At 50.6% G+C, this 27,118-nt stretch overlaps 1 protein-coding gene across 1 annotated transcript; it reads left to right on the top strand.

Moving 5' to 3' along the window:
• Positions 1–1,608: 1,608 nt before the first annotated feature.
• Positions 1,609–2,610, top strand: LOC137677052 (olfactory receptor 14C36-like). The gene has a single exon (XM_068424241.1). It carries the CDS (start codon positions 1,609–1,611, stop codon positions 2,608–2,610), a length of 1,002 nt encoding a protein of 333 aa, XP_068280342.1.
• Positions 2,611–27,118: the final 24,508 nt, after the last annotated feature.

A 27,118-nucleotide genomic window follows, 5' to 3' on the forward strand; every position in this document is an offset into this window, starting at 1 on the left:
CCTTCTGAACCTCCAAACAGGAACATGCACGCAGCCAGTGCCCTGCAAACAGGCAGGTTTGTGTAGGTGAGTGCACAGAGGTTGCAATGGGGTCTGTGAATGCTGACAGGGAAACACCTCCCAGGAGGAAAATCCTCCAGGCAGCAGGGATGTGATCTGGGAATGAGAGGAAACTAAAACTAGAAATGTTGTGGGAGAGGGAACTGAGAAAACGCCGTGTGACCCCCTCCAATGCAGACCCCTTCCTCTGAGCAAGCCCCCTTGCCTCCTCTCACACCCACCAAAGCCTCTGCCCTCAGGGCCGTGGGGTCCAGGCCATGAAGCCCTTCCTGTGCAGCCAGAGCTCCAGCAGAGCCGTGGTGCAGCTCTCCAGCCACGTGCCCAGTTCCCTCTGCAGAGCACAGGGGCTGAGAGCAGCTGCCCGGCAATGCTGGTGTGTGGGAGGTGGCGTGCACAGCTGGGTCAGGGTACCGCTGTCCTGAGGGCCCGCCTGCCTCTGCCCTGGCCTCTCCCAGCCACACCCTCACTGGATTTCCCCTTGTTTCTCCACTTGTCTCTCTTATTGCTGTGGTTATTTCATTCTTGCTGCCAGGCTCTCTGGGGAGGTGGAGTTTCAGCTGCAGAGTCACACACTGATCTTGTGGGTCCTTTCATGCAGGTGTGTCCATGGGAACAAGTGTCCCAGCTTTCCTCTCACCTGTGGGATCTGGTCAATACAGTCTGTGGGGCTGGGATATGAGCTGACTCCTACTGAGATGCCTTTGTTAGGACACTTGGCTATCCCCTTTAGATGTCCTTCCAAGCTGCGAGCTGCCCTCAAGACTGCAAACCTCTCTCATAGCACCTCTGTTTTATCTTAAAGTGCCATGGAGAATGCAAACCCTCTGCAACTGAGGCAATGCTGTTGGGTTGGTGAAATAAGGCATGAGTGTCGTGGGCTGGAAGTGGGGTGCTGAGACCTTGTGAAAGAGTGAGGCACTTAGTGGTCTGCAGTGGATCCCTCTGCTCTCAGCAGTATCTGATTCTTTTTCAGGGTAACGTGGGAGTGTGATAACCCTCCACGTCAGAAAGGTGCAAGCCCAGAGAGACTGGGAACTAGACAGAGGAACAGATCAGCTCCTCTCACTCTGCACTAACCCACAGGCAATCCTCTTGCCTTGCAGAGCTCGCTCTGTTCTCCCTGAGTGCAGCAGAAATGCTGAGGGTTTCTGACATCCAAGAATACTCCTCAAGTGAGATGGAGGGGGAGCAGTAAAAGAACCTAGAACTCTTAAACTGCCTTCTGCCCTCCCTGTTCCTTAGCACTGGGGGTGCAGATGCTGACAGGCTGTTAACAACAGTTTCACTGGACAAAGTTGACCACCAGGAACGGTCCCTGCCCCTACCCACTTGTGCAGAGCAAGGCTGATGATCGAGAGCCCATGGGTAACTGCCCTGCTCTTCATTGCACACTCAACCAGCACCAACCCGACTCCAGCCACAGAGCTCAAGGAAGTTCTCCTAGAAAAACAAAAAGATGTCTTTGTGTTACAAGGGGGGAAACTTTGGGAAATGGTTTTGATTTTACTTAGAGAAGTCTCCTGTAACTTGTCACTGTCTTTTCCTCGTATGACAGGTCCCCATGCCCAGAGGCAGCAGATGTCCAACAGCAGCTCCATCACTCAGTTCCTCCTCCTGGCGTTTGCAGACACACGGGAGCTGCAGCTCTTGCACTTCTGGCTCTTCCTGGGCATCTACCTGGCTGCCCTCCTGGGAAACGGTCTCATCATCACAGTCATAGCCTGTGACCACCGCCTCCACACCCCCATGTACTTCTTCCTCCTCAACCTCTCCCTCCTTGACCTGGGCTCCATCTCAACCACTCTCCCCAAATCCATGGCTAATTCCCTCTGGGACAGCAGAGACATCTCCTACACAGGATGTGTTGCCCAGGTCTTTTTCTTTTTCTTTTTGATGACATCGGAGTATTCTCTTCTCACCATCATGGCCTATGACCGCTATGTTGCCATCTGCAAACCCCTGCACTACGGGACCCTCCTGGGCAGCAGAGCTTGTGTCCACATGGCAGCAGCTGCCTGGAGCAGTTGTTTCTTCTATGCCATGCTGCACACGGCCAATACATTTTCACTACCCCTCTGCCGAGGAAATGCCTTGGACCAGTTCTTCTGTGAAATCCCACAGATCCTCAAGCTCTCTTGTTCACACTCCAACCTCAGGGAGGCTGGGCTTCTTGTGGTTAGTGTCTGTTTAGGTTTTGGCTCTTTTGTTTTCATTGTGGTGTCTTATGTGCAGATCTTCAGGGCCGTCATGAGGATCCCCTCTCAGCAGGGACAGCACAAAGCCTTTTCCACGTGCCTCCCTCACCTGGCCGTGGTCTCCCTGTTTCTCAGCACTGCAGCATTTGCCTACCTGAAGCCCCCCTCCATCTCCTCCTCATACCTGGATCTGGTGATGGCAGTTCTGTACTCGGTGGTGCCTCCAGCAGTGAATCCCCTCATCTACAGCATGAGGAACAAGGAAATGAAGGATGCCCTGTGGAAACTGATGACTGTGTGTTTTTTTCGAAGCAATAAAGTGCCCATCATCTTCTGCAGCGCAGTTATAATGTAACTCATTACAGGCCCAGACTGTCTTTTTTTATTTTTTTGGTGGTGGTGGTGTTTTTTTACTTGTGATAATGTTGTCATACCCTTTCTAATTCACTGTCTGCTTTTCTTTTTTGGCTGTGGAAATGAGGAGCCGTGCTCTCTGTGTGTTTAAACAAAATAAAAGATCTCGTAGTGACTATTTCTTTCCTGAGATTGTTCCTCCAAGGCTTTTTGGAGCTTCAGGGACAGTTCCTGTGTGCATGGGTGGAGGGGAACAGAGTCTCAGCATGACAGCACTGCCAGGGATCACCACCATCTGATTTTCCAGAGCTGTTCTCTTTCCACTTCCACACTCTCTGATCCCTTGTGTTGGTGTAAGGCCTGAGTGCTGTGGCAGCTTGGTCACAGTTGTGCTGCATGGTAGTCCTGTGACCAAAGGCAGGAACAGGCAATGGGCACCTCTGAGACAGAGCTGGACTCCATAACAGCCTTTCCATAAAGAAAGGTGATCTCCTCAGTGCAGTGCCTGAAGGCTTAGGTCTTCTTCCAAAGATTTTCTCCAGAACATGCCCGAGAAAGTGTCCCACAAATGAAAACACCAGCGTACAGCTAAAGAGTGTGGGTGTGCAGGGCTGGGCACGCAGCAGTGTCCTCACAGCCAGACCTCCTGTGAGAGACCTGAAGGACCAGCAAAGCTGTGTCTGGTCTGTGTCGATCATTGCTGGACACTGTAGGGAAGCTGCCCCAGGGCAATCATCATGGACTAGCCCCTCAACCATCAATCGCAACACTGGCCTCTCACCCCAGCTTGGTTAGGTTCTCTGTCCCTTCATGGAAGGACACCAAATGAGGAGGTCAGAAGTCCATGTTTGCATTGTACAGATGAGATGTAAACATGCAAAACATGTGCGTGAAACAAGATGAACCGAGGGAACACAAACTGCTCTTCCTTTGTGTTCCATGCAGGCCTGTGGGACAGACAGTGTGTCGAGGTCACTTCATGTTGAGAGTAACGTATCGTGGGAATCCACCTGAATGCAGCACTGGGATGTGCTTCCTTGAACTGAGCTCCCTCTGTCCGTTCCTCATGATGTGGGGCATCTCAGACGAGTGCAGAGGAGGAAGATACACCACAAGGCTGTGGTGTCTCCCATCCTCTGGAAGTGGCAGGAGCAGGCCAGGGAGACACTATGACTCCTGCATCCTTGTGTAAAAGGGAAAGACTCTGTCTCTGAACATCCCTGGGTGCATAGGTGTCCATGAGGCCGGCTCAGATGTGGATGCCTGACAGAACCCTGACATTTCTGTGTGTGACTCCGGGAACAAACCCCACTGGCCCAGTGAGATTCATCTCAGCTGCCTTAGACAGGCGCATTGCAAGTGCTCCTGTCTGCTGTGTCACCCTTGCCTGTGATTGTGGATTGTGCTCTCAGAAGTGCCAGAGCAATCAGAGAGGTTCTGGGGTCCCTGGAAAGACAGAAGTCAAATCCATCTTCAAGAAGGGGAGGAAAGAGAAATGGGGAAATTACAGGTCCGTCAGACTGCCTTCAACCCTGGGAAGGGGATGGGACATGTTCTCCTGCAGACATTTCCAGGCACCTGAAGGACAAGAAAGGGATTGCTGAACCAAAATGGGCAGGGGAAAGAAAGCATGTTGTGTGCGTGGAGTTTTGAAAGGGCTTAGACATGGTGTCCCATGGTGTCCTTATAGGCATAGTGGTGCTTCTGGGCTGAAGAAGTGAACTCTGCGTGGGAAGGTGGCTGGACTCTTAAGCCCAAATGTCATCAGTGGTACAAAGTCCTCCTTGCAGCCAGTTACTAGTGGAATCCCTCAGTTTCCAGCACTTGGGCCATCACTGTTGAACATCTTTATTATCCCCCTGTATGATGTGACAGAGCACACTTTCAGCTGCTTTGTGGATGATGCAAAGCTGGGCGGAGGCCTTGAACTACCTCAGTGCGCCCAGTAACACCAGTGGGCCAAGCAACACCAGTGCTCCCAGCACGCCTACAGAATCACAGAATCACAGAATCAACCAGGTTGGAAGAGACCTCTGGGATCATCGAGTCCAACCGTTGCCCTGACACCACCCTGTCAACTAGACCATGGCACTAAGGGCCATGTCCAGTCTTTTCTTAAACACATTCAGAGATGGTGACTCCACCACCTCCCTGGGCAGCCCCTTCCAATGTCTAATGACCGTTTCTGAGAAGAAATGCTTCCTAATGTCCAACCTGAAGCTCCCCTGGCGAAGCTTGAGGCTGTGTCCTCTTGTCCTATTGCTAGTTGCCTGGGAGAAGAGGCCGACTACCACTCCACTACAACCTTCCTTCAGGTAGTTGTAGACTGCAATAGGGTCACCTCTGAGCCTCCTCTTCTCCAGGCTAAACAACCCCAGCTCCCTCAGCCGTTCCTCGGAGGTCAGACCCTCCAGACCCTTCACCAGCTTGGTCGCCCTCCTCTGGACTCACTCCAACACCTCAACATCTTTCTTGAAGTGCGGGGCCCAGAACTGGACACAGGATTCAAGGTGCGGCCTCACCAGTGCCGAGTACAGAGGGACGATCACTTCCCCAGACTGGCTGGCTGCACTATTCCTAATAGAGGCCAGGATGCCATTGGCCTTCTTGGCCACTTGGGCACACTGCTGGCTCATGTTTAGCCGTCTGTCGATCAGCACCCCCAGGTCTCTTTCTGCCGGGACGCTCTCTAACCACTCTTCCCCCAGCCTGTAGTGCTGCATGTGGTGGCCTGATTGCCCGTGGGTCTGTGGCTGGACCCCCACAGTTGTGGCCGGAGTTCTAGGGGGTCCCCAGTAGTGGTGGTCTGAATGCTCCGGGGGTCCCCCACGGTGGGAGTCTGAGTGCCCGCTGGTCCGAGGATGGACCCCCACGGTGGGGCAACTCAGTTGCTGGACCCCCACAGTGGTGGCCTGAGTGCCCATGGGTCCGTGCCTGGACCCCCATGGTGGTGGCCTGAGTGCCCGCGCGTCCGTGGTTGGACCCCGAGGGTGGGGCCACTACGTGGCTCGACCCCTACGGTGGTGGCTTGAGTGGCCAGGGGTCCTCAATGGTGCTGGCCTGACTGCCTGCGGGTCTGTGGCTGGACCCCAAGGGTGGGGCCACTTCGTGTCTGCATACACACAGTAGAGGCCTGAGGGCCCCAAGGGTCCCCCACGGTAGTGGCCTGAGTGCCCAGGAGCCCGTGGCTGGACCCCCAAGGTGGTGGCCTGAGTGCCATGGGGGTTCCCCATGGTGGTGGCCTGAGTGCCTGCAGGTGGGTGGCTTGACCCACACATTGTGACCTGAATGCTCCGGAGATCCCCCACGGTGGTGGCCTGATTGCCCGCGGGTCTGTGACTAGATCCCCATGGTGGGGCCACTCCATGGCTGGACCCCCATGGTGGTGGCCTGATTGCCCCCGGGGTCCCACACAGTGGTGGCCTGAGTGCCCGTCGGTCCCTGGATAGACCCCTAGGGTGCTGGCCTGAAAGCCTGCGGGTCCATGGCTGAACCCTGAAGGTGGGGCCACTCTGTGGCTGGACCCCTAAGGTGGTAGCCTGAATGCTCCAGGGCCGGACCCACACGGTGGTGGCCTGAGTGCCCCGGGGGATCGCCAATGCTCCATATAACCCCGGTGCTCCCTGTACTCCCAGTAACACCAGTGTTCCAAGTAACCCCAGTACTCACAGGGCTCCCAGTGTTCCCAGTAACACCAGCGCACCTAGTAACAACAGCACTCCCAGAAACCCCAGTGCACCCAATATCACCAGTGCTCCCAGTAACACCAGGGTGTTTAGTAAGACCGTGTTGCCCAGTAACCCCAGTGCTCCCAGTAACACCAGGACTCCCAGTAAAACCAATGTGCCCAGTAACGCCAGCGCTCCTAGTAACACCAGTGCTTCCAGTCTGGCGTCATCCCAGGGCACCCAGTAATACCAGTCTGCCCAGTATTACGAGGGCTCCCAGTAACACCAGTGCACCAAGTAACTCCAATGTACCCAGTAACACCAGTGGGCCAAAGAACATCAGTGCTCCCAGTGCTCGCCGTAGCACCAGTGCTCCCAGTGCTCCGGGAGCGATGCATCCCTACACAGAGGAAGGCAGGCAAACACGCCAGGAGGCCTGCACGGATGAACAAGGAGCTCCTGGATAAACTCAGGCACAAGAAGGAAGCCTAAAAGCTCTGCCTAAACCAGACTCTCTCTGTGTGCCCCATTGTACCGCAGCACTGCACTTGCAGTGTGTCACGGTTTAAAGCTGGGCCAGCTATTAACCAGGTGGCAGATGCTCTCTGTTAACCCTCTCCCCCCACTAAGGGAAAGGGAAAGGGAAAAGGGAGAGAGACTTATGGGTTGGAAAGTTAAAACAGTTTTAATAAACTATAATAATGAAAAAGAGTATAATAACAATAATAATAGAAATAACCAAATATATACAAATATGTACAAAACCAAGATCAAGAGCTTGGAAATCCTCCTCAGGCAGAGTTGCTCCCCCCAGTACAGGCAGAGGGGAAAAGGCAGTACCTCCCCCCAGCACAGACAGAGAGCAAAATGCAGTAGCTCCACTGCCATCACACCTGCAGGCTTTTAACTGGAGATTTGGCAAAGCTGGTACCAATCAGTGGGAGACAGGAGGGCCCCTCCCTCCTGGGCCCCACCTCCAGGAGGCAGTGGGTTAGTGATAAACGGGAAAGTGAGAATGACATGTATGGGATGGAATACCTTGCTGGTCAATCCTGGGTCACCTGCCCCGTCCACTACTCCCTGCAGGTACAACCCCCTTCGGCTCTTTACTCGTAAGCAGTGACCTTGGGTTCTCTAAGACTATTTGGCCTGGTTTGAGCCAAACCAGGACATTCCACCCCTTATTCCATACCATTCATGTCATACTCAGATCACCACTACCTTTTCATTTTCAAATATATATATACATATCACTAGTCTATGATTCATCTTTATGCAAAAAGTCCATCAAGTTCATTTGGTTCAGGATTGTGGGTTTGCATCTGGTTAGCAGTCTCTCAGCAGTCTTTCTGGCTAGCAGTCTCTCTTTTGTCATGGTTCGTGCCCACGGGTTGCAGGTTAAAGATGTCAGACTCGAGGAGGTTACTGGACGCCACTTGATGAAGCTAGCTCCGGTCGCATCACCACTGTCTTAACCTAAAAGACACTTATGCAGCAACAACATACAGTTCAAAATTAAGTAGTCTCACCCAGAATCAGATCACCTTCAGGGACACATCGGACTTCACCATCTTGCAACATCACCCACCAAGTACATCCAGGTCCCTGAGCAAAAGCAATCCCACGAATGGGTTTACCTTTGCCCGTTACAGGAAGAATCCAGACAGTTTTTCCCAATAGATTCCTTTCATGCACCACCGGGACTTTATCTCCTTCTACTGTATGTAGAAGGTCTGACTGAGCAGGGCCAGCTCGATTGATAGATCCCCTGGTGTTAACTAACCAGGTAGCCTCTGCCAGATGTTTATCCCAGTTTTTAAAGGTTCCACCCCCCATTGCTTTCAGGGTAGTTTTTAACAGCCCATTATACCGTTCAATTTTCCCAGAGGCTGGTGCATGATAGGGGATGTGATATACCCATTCAATGCCATGCTCTTTGGCCCAGTTGTCTGTGAGACTGTTTTTGAAATGAGTCCCATTGTCCGACTCAATTCTCTCTGGCGTGCCATGTCGCCACAAGATTTGCTTTTCGAGGCCCAGAATAGTGTTCCGGGCAGTGGCATGGGGCACAGAGTATGTTTCCAACCATCCGGTGGTCGCCTCCACCATGGTAAGCACATAGCGTTTACCCTGGCGGGTTTGAGGGAGTGTGATATAGTCAATTTGCCAGGCCTCCCCATATTTATATTTCAACCACCGCCCCCCATACCACAAAGGTTTTAACCGTTTGGCTTGCTTAATTGCGGCGCATGTTTCACAATCATGGATAACCTGTGCAATAGAGTCCATGGTTAAGTCCACCCCTCGGTCACGAGCCCATCTGTATGTTGCATCTCTTCCTTGATGACCTGAAGTGTCATGAGCCCACCGAGCTAAAAATAGTTCACCTTTGTGTTCCCAGTCCAAATCTATTTGGAACACTTTAGCAGCTTGATCCGCTTGTTGGTTGTTTCGATGTTCCTCAGTTGCCCGACTTTTAGGTACGTGAGCATCTACATGACGTGCCTTCACGACTAGTTTCTCTAGCCGAGCAGCAATATCTTGCCACAATTTAGCAGCCCAAATAGGTTTCCCTTTGCGCTGCCAGTTGCTTTGCTTCCACTGCTTTAACCACCCCCACAAGGCATTTGCCACCATCCATGAGTCAGTATAAAGATACAGCCTTGGCCACTTTTCTCGTTCAGCAATGTCTAAAGCCAGCTGGATGGCTTTTACTTCTGCAAATTGACTTGATTCACCTTGTCCTTCTGTGGCTTCTGTGACTCGTCGTATAGGACTCCATACAGCAGCTTTCCACTTCCGATGCTTTCCTACAAGACGGCAGGATCCATCGGTGAACAGCGCATACTGCTTCTCATCCTCTGGTAGTTCATTATATGGTGGGGCTTCTTCAGCACGTATCACCTCCTTTTCTGGTGGCATTCCGAAGTCTTTGCCTTCTGGCCAGTCCATGATTACTTCTAAGATTCCTGGGCGATTAGGGTTTCCTATTCGAGCCCTCTGCGTAATTAATGCAATCCATTTACTCCACGTCGCATCAGTTGCATGATGGGTAGTGGGAACCTTACCCTTGAACATCCAGCCTAGTACTGGTAGTCGAGGTGCTAGGAGAAGTTGTGCTTCAGTACCAATTACCTCTGAAGCAGCTCTAACTCCTTCATATGCTGCCAGTATCTCTTTTTCAGTTGGAGTGTAATTGGCCTCAGAGCCCTTGTATCCTCGACTCCAAAATCCTAGGGGTCGACCTCGAGTCTCCCCTGGCACTTTCTGCCAGAGGCTCCAGGTAGGACCATTGTCCCCAGCTGAGGTGTAGAGCACATTTTTAACATCTTGTCCCGTACGGACTGGTCCAAGGGCTACTGCATGCACAATCTCTTGTTTAATCTGTTCAAAAGCCTGTCGTTGTTCAGGGCCCCACTGAAAATCATTCTTCTTTCTGGTCACTTGATAAAGAGGGCGTACAATCTGGCTGTAATCTGGAATATGCATTCTCCAGAAACCCACAACACCTAAGAAGGCTTGTGTTTCCTTTTTGTTAGTTGGTGCGGACATTGCTGTTATTTTGTTGATCACCTCTATCGGGATCTGGCGACGCCCATCTTGCCATTTAATCCCTAAAAACTGGATCTCCCGGGCAGGTCCCTTGACCTTGCCCCTTTTTATGGCAAAACCAGCTTTCAGAAGAATTTGGATTATTTTCTCCCCTTTGTCAAAAACTTCTGCTGCTGTATCACCCCACACAATGATGTCATCAATGTATTGTAAATGTTCTGGAGCTCCACCCTTTTCTAGTGCAGTCTGGATCAGTCCATGGCAAATAGTAGGACTGTGTTTCCACCCCTGGGGCAGTCGATTCCAGGTGTACTGGATACCTCTCCAGGTAAAAGCAAACTGTGGCCTGCACTTTGGTGCCAAAGGAATAGAGAAAAATGCATTAGCAATGTCTATGGTGGCGTACCACTTGGCTGCCTTTGACTCCAGTTCGTATTGAAGTTCTAGCATGTCTGGCACAGCAGCACTCAGCGGTGGCGTAACTTCATTTAGGCCACGATAGTCCACAGTTAATCTCCATTCTCCATCAGACTTTCGCACTGGCCATATAGGACTATTAAAGGGTGAGCGAGTCTTGGTAATCACTCCTTGATTTTCTAATTGTCTAATCAGTTTATGAATGGGGATCAGGGAGTCTCGATTGGTGCGATATTGTCGTCGGTGCACCGTGGTAGTAGCAATTGGCACCTGTTGTTCTTCAACCTTCAGCAACCCCACAACAGAAGGATCTTCTGAGAGGCCAGGCAAGGTAGACAGCTGTTTAATGTCCTCAGTCTCTACAGCTGCTATACCAAAGGCCCATCTGTACCCTTTTGGGTCCTTAAAATACCCTCTCTTGAGGTAGTCTATGCCAAGGATGCACGGAGCATCTGGGCCAGTCACAATGGGGTGCTTTTTCCATTCATTTTTAGTTAGGCTCACTTCGGCCTCCAATACAGATAACACTTGAGATCCTCCTGTTACTCCTGAAATGCTGATAGATTCTGCCCCTTTATGATCCGATGGCATTAGGGTGCACTGTGCACCAGTGTCTACCAGGGCTCGATACCTTTGTGGTTTTAATGTGCCAGGCCATCGAATCCACACAGTCCAATAAATCCGGTTGTCCCTCTCCTCCACCTGGCTGGAGGCAGGGCCCCCCTAATTAAGAAATGGATTCATGCTGCTCACAGGGACTGGACCTTCATTTCTCCTATTCACACTTGGGAAAAAGTGATTTGAGGCCCATCTCCCCTGACTGGGGTCCTGCTCACTGGTAACTGGAGCAGCCATCCTCCTAGAAAAATTCTCTCTGGTATTTCTTTTAGCTTGCAACTCACGTACTCGTGCCTGTAGGGTACTGGTAGGTTGTCCATGCCATCTGCTCATGTCCTCCCCATAACCACGCAGGGCAAACCACAGGATACCTCGTGATGTGTTCCTTTTCCTTTGAGCTGGTCCTGTAGGAGAACGTTTTCTCTTAACAGCTGCAACGCGCGCCTGTGTAGGTAGAGAGTCAAGTTTATTCTCTATCCTGGACAGTTTGTCTGACAGTTGTTTAAATGAGTCCTTGTTTTCCTTAGTCATTTTTTCCACAGCCGAGATGCGTGCCTGCAGTGGGGAAGAAATACTATCTTCATACTGTCGCATACAGTTAGCCATTTCGCCCACAGTAGAACGTGCCATAGCATCTTCTCCCCATACTAATATTGACAATGTGTGGGTATATGTCGGTGGAGCATTCTTCACAACCTTCCGGAACATGGATCGGTTGCATTCCACTTCATCAGGATCTACAGGATCTACAATGTCCCGTGGGTGTCTATAAATGATCTCTTGCACAGCTAGTTCTCTAAGGTAGTTAATACCTTTTTCTATAGTGGTCCATTTGCTTAGGTGGCTCATAACATCATCTTTATAGGGATACCTGCTCTTTACAGCTGACAAGAGTCGCCTCCAGAGACTGATAGTGTTTGACTTTCTTGCGAGCGCCTTATCAATACCACCATCTCTGGACAGGGATCCCAGCTGTCTGGCTTCTCTGCCATCCAATTGCATGCTGTCTGCCCCATTGTCCCAGCATCGGAGCAACCAGGTAATAATAGGTTCACCGTCATAACGGCTGAAGTCTTTCCTTATATTTCTCAGGTCCTTCAGGGATAAGGAGTGGTAGGTTATCTCTACGTCTGAGTCCTCCTCTTGTGATAGTTCTGCTTTAGAAGGGCCTTTCTTCTGTGATGGGTCTGTTTTAAAAGGACGATCGAGGAAACCCCCATCTGTGTCAGGCCCTAACTCTGCCTGAGAAGGGCCCTCACCTGGGTCATATGATGGCTCTGCCTTAGAAGGCTCTGAGTCATCATCCTTCACTTCACGAGCTGATTTCTTTTGGTATTTCTTCCTGGTTACAGGAGCAATTGGCAGAGATTCGATAGATGCTGGGGTCTGAGTAGATGCAGTGGCTGTTGTGGGAGTGCTGAGAGTCTGAGTAGCTGCAGTGGCCATCTTGGGGGGTGTAGCAGCTGTGGTACAGGCTGCCAAGGTTTCAGTGGGTTGAGTGGCTGTAGCAGCAGTACACACTGTAGGATCTGAGGCTGTAGCGGCAGTACACACTGTAGGATCTGAGGTGGCTGCATAACACCTACAACTGTCCCTGCACCGATATTTAATCTTATCCCACATCAGAAACACATTCAGGACAACCAAAAATAAAAACATGCCACCTAGACAGCACCATCCTAATTTCGCAAAATCTAGTGGAATCAGCTTGGCAGAAAAGGAGAAGGTACTATTTCCCAAAGTAAAACTGGAAGTGTAATCATTAACAGAATCAGCTAAAGGACGCCTGGAGCGTGCAGATGAAGTTGCTGCTACTGATTCGCGATTAAAGCTGCCCATCATTGTGTCATAGAGATAAGAGATCGGAATATTAACTGCCCAGTTTATCACAGCATAAATCAGTATCAAACCCCATACCAAAACAATACATTTCCACCAGCGCCCACTGCTAAACTGCATGTAAACATTCATAAGAAGCAAGCAATAACACAGTGCCCACGGCAGGTAAGGCATCATTGCAATACTCAATTGTGAAAGAAACTCCATAAAAAGATGAGATAACACAGCATTCAAAAATGACATCACCATCTTCACTATCTGTTTTAACTTTCCAACCCCTTGTAAATCTCAAGGGAAGAAATCTGATATTCTCTCAGCTGAGCTCTCCGGGTCTCCTCCCACCAGAGCCAGGATTCAACTTATCAGAGCAACCTGTTGGAGCTTCTTTCGAGCCCCACGTTGGGCGCCAATAAATCTGTCACGGTTTAAAGCTGGGCCAGCTATTAACCAGGTGGCAGATGCTCTCTGTTAACCCTCTCCCCCCACTAAGGGAAAGGGAAAGGGAAAAGGGAGAGAGACTTATGGGTTGGAAAGTTAAAACAGTTTTAATAAACTATAATAATGAAAAAGAGTATAATAACAATAATAATAGAAATAACCAAATATATACAAATATGTACAAAACCAAGATCAAGAGCTTGGAAATCCTCCTCAGGCAGAGTTGCTCCCCCCAGTACAGGCAGAGGGGAAAAGGCAGTACCTCCCCCCAGCACAGACAGAGAGCAAAATGCAGTAGCTCCACTGCCATCACACCTGCAGGCTTTTAACTGGAGATTTGGCAAAGCTGGTACCAATCAGTGGGAGACAGGAGGGCCCCTCCCTCCTGGGCCCCACCTCCAGGAGGCAGTGGGTTAGTGATAAACGGGAAAGTGAGAATGACATGTATGGGATGGAATACCTTGCTGGTCAATCCTGGGTCACCTGCCCCGTCCACTACTCCCTGCAGGTACAACCCCCTTCGGCTCTTTACTCGTAAGCAGTGACCTTGGGTTCTCTAAGACTATTTGGCCTGGTTTGAGCCAAACCAGGACACAGTGATATTTCTTTCTCCTCATGACCACTCTCAACCTCCCAAGCTGCACTTTGTGGCATTTTTTTCTTTCTCATGCTGGTTCCAAACTTTCAGGAAAGCTCCACCATATTGGAAAAAAACCCTCAAGCACTCTCAGGCTAATCCTGCACTGCCTTGAGCCTCTGCGCCACTGGGCAAAGGGCCAAAGAAGCCCAGGTGTCTCAGCCTCTCCACACAGGGCATGTGCTTGAGGCTCCAAACCCCACCTTGGCAGACCTCCTCTGCCCACTCTCCAGGTCCTCCTCAGTCCTCTGAAATGGGGAGCTGATCACCAGGACAAACCCTTGTGCTGTGTTGAGGGGCATAATGATCCCCCTGAGCCAGGGGGCCATGCTCACCCTAATGCAGCCCTGTCTGCAGCTGGCCTGGTTCATACTGAGCACGCCCCGATGTCTCTTATGGCGTCCTGCCTAGTACTCAGCTCCTTCTCCTCAGGGTCACTCCTCAGCACTTCAGGTCCCAGCATGCTCTGATGCACAGGGTTGTTCTTTCCCCCGATGCAGGACTGGTCACTTCTCCTTGTAAAAGTTCAAGATGTTTCTCTTGGTCAGATCCCGGAGTTTCTCAAGGTCCCCCTGGACTGAAGCTCCATTTTGTCAGCTGGTAATGACTGTGTGCAGATGGCTCACCCTGGTTGTGGTGTCTCTCACAAGAGAACAGCATGAGAAGCTGCAGGGCACTGCAGACCCAGGTAGAAATTGCCCTGAACACAATCTCCAAAACACCAAAGGAGGGGACAAAGCAAGCAACAGCAGGGTCAGCGGAGAAAGGGTAAATGAGGGTTGGGCTGTTTGTATGCAAGGCTGTATTAGTGGAAAATGTAGACCTCTAAAGACACACAGACCTCCAGAAGCTGGTCTTAGACCCTCCGTCTATCTGGGAGCTGGCCCCAGGATCCCCTCATCCCCCCATTTCTCCCATGCACAGACAAACACACACATGAAATGTCTCTCTCCAGCACAGCAGCACAGAACCACTGAGGCTGGAAGGCAGCCAGCTTCCGCCTTCTCTGTGCTTCCTCTTCATGCTTGATATTTTTCAGGACCTCCTTTCTCATCCGTGACAGCCTCCTGACACCTTTTCTCAACTTTTTTGCATGTGGGCATGGACCATTCTGGAGCTTGAAGAGGAGATCCTGAGCCATCAAACACCTCTCTGCACCCCTCTGCTCTGCAGGGCCGTATCCAATGGAATTCTTCCAAGCAGGTTGCCTTGCAGGCCAAACCCTGCTCTCCTGAAGTCCTGCTCTTGGCCTTTTTCCCTTCTCTCAGGATCTGACACTCTACTTTCTCACCCCTGACTGTTACATCCCTGACCAGCTCTTCCTTGTTTGTAAGTATGAAGTCCCACAGGGCAGCTCATCTCAACGGCTCTTTCTTTTTTCACTCTGCTCCTGCCAGTGAGTAGGCTTGGGGGCAGTGAGGAAACTTGCTAAAACTCCAGTGTGAATAGGAATCAAATGGACGGTGACCTGTGGATAAGTTGACACCAGAGGTACCTCAATTGAGGAGGCGGTTGTCTTTCGATAAGCCCATGGCAGAACATGTACACCCCTGCAGGGACCATGATGAGTTGCCCACACCAGAGAAGGTGCACCTCTGAAGGACTGGGCCCTGTGGATAGACCCACACTGGAGTAGGAACAGACACCATGTTCCTTCTCTTCCCCAGACTGAAAGGTCCCAGTTCTCTCAAGGTACCCTCATACCAGAGATGCTCTTTGTGGCCTTTCACTGGACTCTCCACCAGGCAGAGGCTCCACCTGGGATGGGATAACCCTGGTTATACATAAAAACTGGCAGATGAGAGGCTGGAGAGCATCCCCACAGAAAGAGATCTGGGAGTTTGGGTTGATGGCAAGTTGGAGTCAACAGCGTGTCATGGCAGCCAAAAGGGCCAGCTGTGTCCAGGGGTGCATCCAGCACAGCATAGCTAACCGGTTGAGACAGGTGATTGTCCCACTTTATGCTGCACTGGGGCAACCCCACCTCAAGTACTGTGTGCAGTTTTGGACACCTCAATAGGACATCAAAGAAGGACATCAAACTATGAGAGTATGTCCAGAGGAGGGCGATCAAGATGGTGAAAGGCTTCAAGGGCAAGACTTACGAGGAGTGGCTGAGGTCACTTGGTTTGTTCAGCTGGGAGAAGAGAAGGCTGAGGGGTGACCTCAATGCACTCTACAGCTTCCTCAAGGTGGGCAGCAGAGGGGGAGGTGCTGATCTCCTCTCTGTGGTGACCAGCAACAGGACATGAGGAACTGGAATGAGGCTGCGTCAGAGGAACTTCAGATTGGACATTCAGAAAAGGTTCTTCACTGAGAGGGCAGTCAGTGACTAGAACAGGCTCCCCGTAGAAGTGGTTACAGCACCAAGCCTGTCAGAGTTCAAAGAGCATCTGGACAACACTCTTAGTCTTATGGTTTATTTTTAGGTAGTCCTGTGAGGAGCAGGGAGTTGGACTCGATCCTAATGGGTCCCTTCCAACTTGAGCTATTCTATGATTCGATGATGCCGGGTGCTATTGAAAGGCACTTAAAGGACAATGTAAACATCAGACACAGTTAACATGAGTTCACAAAGGGAAAGTCCTGTTCAACCATTTTGGGATACTCCATGATTCTGTGATTCTATGATTTGTTCCTCGTTCTTCATATTCCTCTCAGCTTGCCAGCTGCTGCTGTTTTGAGTTTCGGGTAGTTAAAGGTTTTCCTGTCTTGCAACAGTCTAATTGTCTCCTAAGCCAGCTCTTTCATTATGATTCTATCTATCTTTTTTTTTTTTTATCTACCTATCTAAAACACTTCTCATAAGATTATCCCTTGTAGAAAGATGACCTCATTAAAGGCAGCTTGTACTCAGCATGTGGTTACAGAGTCTGTTTTATTGTTTATGAAATATCTCATGATTTAGTTTTCTTTCCTTACAAATAGGAAGATTTCTCCTGTGCCTGTGTGCAGCCAGTTCTCCAAGGAGAGCAGGTGGGAAATGATGCAAAAGACCTGTAACATCCAGCTGCAGACTTCAGTGGAGAAGTCTGATGCAAGGAACAGTGACCTAAGTCCCAGGTGGCCAATGACAGAAATAGTGAGGTTGGGTAGATGAGGAGCAAATTTGCCCATACAGTGTCAGACCTCAAGGGACCCTTTTCCTAGCTCTCCAGAGCTCCTGAGGAGACACTCTGGATCAATACCACTTGGAGAATGCTTCTACCACCTCTACTTTAAAATGAAAAGTAATAAAAAATACACTTTAAAATAAAAAACCTCATTTTTATTAGCTGCACTTTGAAATCTTCCTCCTTAACTACACTATGAAGCCTCTCTAATCAGCTGTACAAGTCTTGAAGACTTGAAGAAAATTACAGGAAGAGAAACAGTTCGATAGGGCTTTCTGTATTTTAATGAGCCCCATGGTGTATTGGGTGCTGAGTCCCTGAACCTCAGGTACTGAGAGAAGATTGAAGAAACTGCTCAAGAAGGCAGAAGCAAAACTCAAAGTACCTGAAAGTATTAATGGGCCCCACTGGGGGCCATTACTGACAAAGCCTCCCCAAGGACTCGTTAGAGCAGATAATTGGAGGCTGTGATTGCAGGTAGGCAAAGGCCCTGTGCAGGTGGCCTTAATGCTGAGAAAACCCTTTGGTTTGTTTGATGAAGCAGAAAGGCCAAGTCCTGGCCCTCCAGGTCCTGGGAAGGCAGCTCCTGTCCCTCACACATGGCTCAGGGCTCTTCCTAGGGGTAGTGGGATGTGAAGGTGAGCAGTGAGAAGCTTAGGAAAAAAATCTATGACACCTCCTGACCTCCTCAAGCAGGGGAAACAAAGTCCAGAGCCTCAAAAGAAAATTTCTCCTGGTAGGCCTCAATGGTAAAGGCAACAGCCATGACCAAGGGGACAAAGCCCTCATTCCTGTGGAGCCTTTTAGTCTTGCCAGAGCCCTTGTCCATCTCTCCTGCAGGCTGTCCTACACTGTCCCATGCCTGCACCTCTTTCCCTCCAGGCTGCAGACACCCATCTTGCTTTCCCACCTAGCTCTCACCCCAGCATTTCTATACCTTCAGTGGTGTCTCTCCATTCTTGCTGCCTGTTCCTTGAAACACAAAGCCATGTGCTGATCCAGACTCCCTCTGGGTGACCTCTTGCACCACCAGGCTACCCTTTGAGTGGGATTTCTTTTCCCTCACCTCCAGTCTGAACCTTCCAAGATGCACTTTGTGGAGGTTTCCTTCTCTTCCCACTGCTAAGAAAAGCTCCGTCATCTCTGAAACCACCCTTCAAGGTGGTGCAGGCTACTACTGTAGTGCCCTGAGCCTCCACTTCACCAGGCTAAAGAAGCCCAGGGCCCTCAGGCTCTCCACACAAACCCCAATGGCCATCCTGACTGATCTCCACTGGAGCCTACCAGTTCCTCCCATTCCTCCAGACCTGGGAGCCCCACACCCAGACACACTAGTCCAGATATCACCACACCAGTGCTGAGTCAAGAGGGATGATAACTCCGTTGTCTGGGTGGCCACACTCCTCCTCATGCAGCCCTGTATGCTGTTGGCCTTATTAACTTTGAGCACACACCACTCACTGCTATGGCATCCCTTGTAATGCCCAGGCCCTTCTCCTCAGGGTCACTCCTGAGCTGTTCAGGTCCCAGACTGCCTTCACATCTGCGGTTATTTTACCTCCAAAAAAGGACTTGCAACTTCACAGAATCACAGAATCACAGAATGTTAGGGATTGGAAGGGACCTCAAAAGATCATCTACTCCAATCCCCCTGCCGGGGCAGGATTGCCTAGACCATATCACACAGGAACGCGTCCAGGCGGGTTTTGAATGTCTCCAGAGAAGGAGACCCACAACCTCTCTGGGCAGCCTGTTCCAGTGTTCAGTCACCCTCACCGTAAAGAAGTTTTTCCTCATATTTAAGTGGAACCTCCTGTGTTCCAGCTTGCACCCATTGCCCCTTGTCCTGTCAAGGGATGTCACTGAGAAGAGCCTGGCTCCATCCTCTTGACACTTGCCCTTTACATATTTATAAACATTAATGAGGTCACCCCTCAGTCTCCTCTTCTCTAAGCTAAAGAGACCCAGCTCCCTCAGCCTCTCCTCATAAGGGAGATGTTCCACCCCCTTAATCATCTTCGTGGCTCTGCGCTGGACTCTCTCTAGCAGTTCCCTGTCCTTCTTGAACCGAGGGGCCCAGAACTGGACACAATACTCCAGATGCGGCCTCACCAGGGCAGAGTAGAGGGGGAGGAGAACCTCTCTCGACCTGCTGACCACACCCCTTCTAATACACCCCAGGATGCCATTGGCCTTCTTGGCCACAAGGGCACACTGCTGGCTCATGCTCATCCTGCTGTCCACTAGGACCCCCAGGTCCCTTTCCCCTACGCTGGTCTCCAACAGCTCTGCCCCCAACTTGTACTGGTACATGGGGTTGTTCTTGCCCAGATGCAGGACTTTACACTTGCCCTTGTTATAATTCATTAAATTTCTCCCCGCCCAACTCTCCAGCCTGTCCAGGTCTCTCTGAATGGCTGCGCAGCCTTCCGTTGTGTCAGCCACTCCTCCCAGTTTTGTGTCATCAGCGAACCTGCTGACAGCGCTCTCTAATCCCTCATCCAAGTCATTAATGAATACATTGAATAGAACTGGTCCCAGTACCGACCCTTGCGGGACTCCGCTAGACACAGGCCTCCAACTGGACTTTGTCCCATTGACCACCACTTTCTGGCTTCTTTCCTTCAGCCAGTTCACAATCCACCTCACTACCCGATCATCCAGACCACACTTCCCCAGTTTAGCTGCGAGGATGCTGTGGGAGACCGTGTCAAACGCTTTACTGAAATCGAGATAGACCACATCCACAGCTTTACCATCATCTATCCACCGGGTAACATCCTCATAAAAGGCTATCAAGTTGGTTGAGCAAGACTTCCCGTTGGTGAAGCCATGCTGAGTGCCCCTAATGATCCCCCTGTCCTTGATGTGCCTAGAGACAGCACCAAGAACAAGTTGCTCCATCACCTTTCCGGGGATGGAGGTGAGGCTGACCGGTCTATAGTTACCCGGGTCCTCCTTCTTGCCCTTTTTGAAGACTGGAGTGACATTCGCTTTCCTCCAGTCCTCAGGCACCTCTCCCGTTGCTCCCTTTACTTCTCCTTGTAAAGCTTCATGAGGCTTCTATTGCCAAATCAGAGACTTTCTCAAGATGCCCCTGGAGAGAAGCTCTATTTTGACAGCTGTTAATGTGTTTGTACAGATGGCCCAACAAAGTTGTGGTGCCTCTGATTAGATAACAGCATGGGGAATTGTAGGACACTAGAGATAATAGAAGGAGGTACTAGTTTAATGATATTACTGACCAAGGTAGGAATTCTCATGGAGACAAGCTCAGAAACCTCAAATGAAGGTACCAAAACCCCAAATGAAGGTACCAAAACCCCAAATGAGGTTACCAAAAAACCCCAAAAAAGGGCAAGGGAGGACAGGGGACAGAGAGGGGGGCTGTTTGCACAGGGTGGTACAAAGATGGTCAATGGGAAGAAATTGTGAGTGGGAAAAGAGGAAAAAAAGGAAAGAAAAGGTGAAGCAAAGGAAATTATCAGAGCCATTGGGGGCTACCTGCCAAGCAGCCCTGCATGTGAGCTACAATGCCTGGAGTCATTAGGGGCAGTCAATATGGCTTCACCAACGGGAAGTCATGCTCAACCAACTTGATAGCCTTTTATGAGGATGTTACCCGGTGGATAGATGATGGTAAAGCTGTGGATGTGGTCTATCTTGATTTCAGTAAAGCGTTTGACACGGTCTCCCACAGCATCCTCGCAGCTAAACTGAGGAAGTGTGGTCTGGATGATCGGGTAGTGAGGTGGATTGTGAACTGGCTGAAGGAAAGAAGCCAGAAAGTGGTGGTCAATGGGACAGAGTCCAGTTGGAGGCCTGTGTCTAGCGGAGTTCCTCAAGGGTCGGTACTGGGACCAGTTCTATTCAATATATTCATGAATGACTTGGATGAGGGAATAGAGTGCACTGTCAGCAAGTTCGCTGATGACACCAAACTGGGAGGAGTGGCTGACACAACGGAAGGCTGCGCAGCCATTCAGAGAGACCTGGACAGGCTGGAGAGTTGGGCGGGGAGAAATTTAATGAAATATAACAAGGGCAAGTGTAAAGTCCTGCATCTGGGCAAGAACAATCCCATGTATGAGTACAAGTTGGGGGCAGAGCTGTTGGAGACCAGCGTAGGGGAAAGGGACCTGGGGGTCCTAGTGGACAGCAGGATGAGCATGAGCTAGCAGTGTGCCCTTGTGGCCAAGAAGGCCAATGGCATCCTGGGCTGTATTAGAAGGGGTGTGGTTAGCAGGTCAAGAGAGGTTCTCCTCCCCCTCTACTCTGCCCTGGTGAGGCCGCATCTGGAGTATTGTGTCCAGTTCTGGGCCCCTCAGTTCAAGAAGGACAGGGAACTGCTAGAGAGAGTCCAGCGCAGAGCCACGAAGATGATTAAGGGGGTGGAACATCTCCCTTATGAGGAGAGGCTGAGGGAGCTGGGTCTCTTTAGCTTAGAGGAGACTGAGGGGTGACCTCATTAATGTTTATAAATATGTAAAGGGCAAGTGTCAAGAGGATGGAGTCAGGCTCTTCTCAGTGACATCCCTTGACAGGACAAGGGGCAATGGGTGCAAGCTGGAACACAGGAGGTTCCACTTAAATATGAGGAAAAACTTCTTTACGGTGAGGGTGACTGAACACTGGAACAGGCTGCCCAGAGAGGTTGTGGAGTCTCCTTCTCTGGAGACATTCAAAACCTGCCTGGAGGCGTTCCTGTGTGATATGGTCTAGGCAATCCTGCCCCGGCAGGGGGATTGGACTAGATGATCTTTCGAGGTCCCTTCCAATCTCTAACATTCTGTGATTCTGTGATTCTGTGAAGTCCAGCCTGGTTGAACAGGGATCTTTCTCAGGAACTTAGGGAAAAAAAGAAGGCTTATGATCTTTGGAAAAAGGGGCAGGCAACTCAGGAAGAGCACAAGGATGCTGTTAGGTCATGTAGAAGGAAAACTAGAAAGGCGAAAGCTCGACTAGAACTCAATCTGGCCAGTGCATTAAAAGATAATAAAAAGTGTTTTTATAAATACATAAACAACAAAAGGAGATCAAGGGAATATCTCCATTCCTTATTGGATGCGGGGGAACATTGTGATCAGGGATGAGGAAATGGCTGAGGTGCTTAATGCTTTTTTTGCCTCAGTCTTTCACAGTAAGACTGGTTATCTTCAGGGCAACTGCCCCCCTGAGCCAGTAGACAGGGACAGGGAGCAGAATAGACCCCCTATAATGAAGGAGAAAGTAATTAGTGACCTGTTGTGCCACTTGGACACTCACAAGTCTATTGGACCGGACGGTGTCCACCCAAGGGTACTGAGGGACCTGGCGGAAGAGGTTTCTAAGCCACTCTCCATTCTTTATTATCAGTCCTGACTAACCGGGGAGGTCCCAGATGACTGGAGGCTGGCCAGTGTAACGCCCATCCACGAGAAGGACCAGAAGGAGGATCCCGGGAACTACAGGCCTGTCAGACTGACCTTGGTGCCTGGCAACGTCATGGAACAGAAAATCTTGAGTGCAATTACACAGCACCTAGAGGAAAATCAGGGGATCAGGCCCAGTCAGCACGGGTTTAGAAAGGGCAGGTCCTGCCTGACCAACCTGATCTCTTTTTATGACCAGGTGACCTGTCTAGTGGATGAGGGAAAGGCTGTGGATGTAGTATCCTTGGACTTCAGCAAAGCCTTTGATACTGTCTGCCACAGCATTCTCCCATGGCTTGGACAGGTGCACTCTTTGCTGGGTTAAGAACTGGCTGGATGGCCAGGCCCAGAGAGTGGTGGTGAATGGTACCTCATCCAGTTGGCGTCCGGTCACTAGTGGTGTCCCCCAGGGCTCAGTACTGGGCCCAGTCCTGTTTAACATCTTTATCAACGATCTGGATGAGGGTATCGAGTGCACCCTCAGTAAATTCGTGGGCGACACCAAGTTGGGTGGGAGTGTTGATCTGCCAGAGGGTAGGAAGCCTCTGCAGAGGGATCTGGACAGGTTAGATAGATGGACCAAGACCAATGGCATGAAGTTCAACAAGGCCAAGTGCTGGGTCCTACATTTTGGCCATAACAACGCCATACAGCGCTACAGGCTGAAGGAAGAGTGGTTGGAAAGCGGCCTGGTGGAAAAGGACTTGGGGGCATTGGTGGACAGCCAGCTGAACGTGAGCCAACAGTGTGCCCAGATGGCTAAGAAGGCCAACAGCATCTGGACTTGTATCAGGAATAGTGTGGCCAGCAGAGCTAGGGAAGTAATTGTCTCCCTGTACTCGGCACTGGTGAGGCTGCACCTTGAGTACCGTGTCCAGTTCTGGGCCTCTCACTTCAAGAAAGACACTGAGGTGCTGGAGCAAGTCCAGAGGAGGGCAACAAAGCTGGTGAGGGATCTGGAGGGTCTGACCTATGAGGAGCAGTTGGGGAAGCTGGGATTGTTTAACCTGGAGAAAAGGAGGCTGAGGGGAGACCTTATCACTTTCTACAACTACCTGAAAGGAGGTTGTAGTGGGGTGGGGGTCGGCCTCTTCTCCCAGGCAACTACCAACAAGACTAGAGGACATCATAGTCTCAAGATCCACCAGGGGAGGTTCAGGTTAGGCATGAGGAAAAATTTCTTCACTGAAAGGGTTATTAGGCATTGGGATGGGCTACCCAGGGAAGTGGTGGAGTCACCATCCCTACCAGTAAACCAGTGCTACTAGTAAACCCAATCCCCCCTGTAACACCAGCGCTCCAAATACCACCAGGATGCCCAGTAACGCCAGTGCTCCCAGTGCTCCCAGTAACACCACTACTCCCAATAACTCCAGGGCACCCAGAAGCACCAGTGCTCCCAATAACCCCAGTGCTCCCAGTAACACCAGTACTCCCAGTAAAACCAATATGCCCAGTAACCCCAGCGCACCTAGTAACACGAGGGCTCCCAGTAACCCCAGTGTGCCAAGTAACTCCAGGGCACCCAGTAACTCCATGAGCCCAGCAACAACAATGCTCCCATCTCTCCCAGTTACAACAGTGTTCCCAGTTACACCAGGGCTCCCAGTGTTACCAGTAAAACCAGTCATCCCTGTAACATCAGTGTGCCCAGTAACACCAGGATGCCCAGTAATGCCAGTGCTCCCAGCAACACCAGCGCACCCAGTAACACCAGTGCTCCCAGTAACCCAAGTGCTCCCAATAACACCAATGATCTCAGTAACACCAGGGTGCCCAGTAACACTGTGGCGCCCAGTAACCACAGTGCACCTGGTAACACCAGGGCTCCCACTAAAACCAATTCTCCCAGTATGCCCAGAAACCCCAGTGTTCCCAGTAACACCTCTGCACCCAGTTACACCAGGGCTCCCAGTAACACAAGTGCTCTCAGTCTGAGCAGTAACTTCAGGGCTCCCAGTAACCCCAGTCTGCCCAGTAACCCCTGTGCAGTCTGTAACCCAGGCACTCCCAGTAACACCGATGTGCCCAGTAACACCAGGGCTCCCCGTAAACCCAGTGCGCCAAGTAACTCCAGGGCACCCAGTAACACCAGTGGGCCCAGCAACACCAGTGCTCCCAGCACGCCCTGTTACAACAATTCTCCCAGAAACAGCAGGGCTCTCAGTGCTCCCAGTCTGGCTTATCCCCAGGGCTCCCAGTAACACCAGGGCGCCCAGTAACACCAGGGCGCCCAGTATCCTCTATAACCACAGTGCTCCTTGTAACCCCAGTGCACCCAGTAACCCCAGTGCGCCCAATAACACCAGGCCTCCCAGTAACACCAGGAGTTCCAGTAACTCCAGGGTGCCCAGAAGGACCAGGGGTCCCAGTACCACCAGTGTGCTGTGCTCCCAGTAAGCCCAGCGCACCCAGTGTGCCCAATAAACCCAGGGATCCCAGAAACACCAGTGCTCCCAGTCTGCTCTGTAACCCCAGTGCTCCCAGTAACCTTAGGGTACCCAGCAACCCCATGGCACCAAGTAACCCCCGGGCACCAAGTAACTCCCACGTGCCCAGTAACTTTAGCATTCTCAGTAACACCAGGGCTACCAGTAACACCAGTGCTACCAGGGCTCCCAGTAAGACCAGTGCTCACAGACTGCCCAGTAACCCCACTGCTCCCAGTAACACCAAGGCTCCCACTGAAACCAATGTGCCCAGTAACCCCAGTGCTCATAATAGCGCCAGTGCTCCCAGTGTGGTAGTAACACCATGGCTCCCAGTAACACCAGGACGCCCAGTAACACCAGCACTCCCAGTAACACTGGTTCTCCCAGTAATACCAGTGCTACCAGTAACCCCAATGCTCCCAGTAACACCAGTACACCCAGTAACACGAGCGCTCCCAGTAACCCCAGTGTGCCAAGTAACTCCAGGGCACCCAGTAACACCAAGGGGCCCAGAAACAGCAGTGCTCCCATCTCGCCCAGTTACAACAGTGCTCCCAGCAACAGCAGGGCTCCCAGTAACACCAGTGCTCCCAGTCTGGCATAACCCTGTTAAGACCTGGTCGCAACTAGTTCATAAGTCCCTTGGAGTAAATTAAGGTGAAACGACACCAAATAACTGGTATGAAATTAAGAACAATTTATTAACACAGGGAAAGTTGCATGGCTGTAAGTGTCTTGGGTTCCTAAAGGCATCGAGAAAAGAGAGAGAAGGAAAAGGGAAAAGAGAGAGAGAAGATATAGACTATGAGAGAGGAAAAGAGAGATCAGCGCCCTTGGATCCAGCGATGTAAGTTGTCTGTAGAGTTGGTAAGTTGCTTGCAGAGTTGCTCCGCCGGTAAATCAGTTGCAGGATCAGTCCTCAGGTCAGGATCGGTCCCCAGGTGGTGGGCAGGAGTGCGCACCAGCATCCCAAGCGAGAAGGTCTAAATACTTTAGGTCATTTGCATGCGAGATAGGAGAGGGTGGTAACATCCCTCTTGTCTCCCCATCTCTGCTCACTTCTCATGCTAATTGGGACGTCTGCGCTTTGTAGTCTTAGATTGTTCTCGAAATGAGTTGGTGGTCCCCCAAGGGGTGTCTGGTGGTCGTGATCCCCCCTACTTGCAGTGTCAGCTGTATGACCCCGCTCTGCGCAAGCGTGGTTGGTGCCTTCATGTTGCAAAGTTGTTGCACATGTAGGCTGGCCCCAAGGAAAGGATACCATTCTGTCTCCGCAGGACTTCTCTCTTCCTCCAGCCACAGCTGTAAATCACATCAATCAAGGCACAGCAAAGGCATTCTTCTGCTCCCAAGGCCCTTATCTCTTGCCAGCCTTGCAGGCCTTTGTAGCACCCATCCCCTCCTCCAGCCAGAGTTGTCAAACAAGTTGTTTAAGGCATACAAACTCTATCCGTCACACCACCCCGTGACTTAAACACTTGTTTGTATGTCCCCTAAGTCACCTGGGTTGGTTGGTAGCTCCAGGTCTTCATCGATAGTGGTGATTTTTACATAGCGGACAGAGGGAGAGGAAAGAGATGAGACAGAAGACAGTGATGGAGTGATCATACATCTCACAACAGCCATGTCTAGCATCCTCAAGACAATCCCAATCAATAAAGTGATTCCAAATTGTGTAACCATTTTCCCCACCCCGTGAGTCCCAGAGATTTTAATATGGATGCGATCCAGGACCCAGGAGCCAGTCCATCAAACCAGTCTTTTGGTTGCATTGATTCGAATAATTCAGCCGTTTGGCCCGCAACCTCCTTCATCTTTTCTCGGGCTTCGTCTATAGAAGTAGAGGCGTTGTGGATCGTAACACAACATTCTCCTTCAACAATAACATGTTTAGTGCTAACATGTTTTGAAGGGTCATTTTAGAGACTTGTACTTGCTGATTCAAATCTCCAAAAGCATATCTGGTCCAATTGCTTAGGACATGTACCTGCTGGGTCATGTTTTTCAAAACAAATTGATGCCTCTTGAGGGTCTGTAAAATTTAAAATGGTTATTTGAGGTACAGGAGATATATTGCAGGCAGGGTCCTGGTTGCTCCAGCCCTTGGAGGGGTATCCCCAGCAAGTACATATGCCTTGAATTAAGGTTCTTGTTCTTGCCCCCACACACACATTCTGACAAAGCCTTGTATTAAGCATTAAAATTGTTTTCTCCACAATCTACATAACTGATTAACTAGATTAACAAGATACATAAGTTCCCTCCCCAAAACACCTCGTGCAATAACGATAAATGAATGTTATAAAGATACATAAACAAATGATTACATAAGTGATTAATAGGTCTAATATCAGCATTCATTTAACATTCTGTCATCTGGTCCT

The sequence above is a fragment of the Nyctibius grandis genome, assembly GCF_013368605.1.
Source record: "Nyctibius grandis isolate bNycGra1 chromosome 34 unlocalized genomic scaffold, bNycGra1.pri SUPER_34_unloc_2, whole genome shotgun sequence".
NCBI classification, from domain to species: domain Eukaryota; kingdom Metazoa; phylum Chordata; class Aves; order Nyctibiiformes; family Nyctibiidae; genus Nyctibius; species Nyctibius grandis.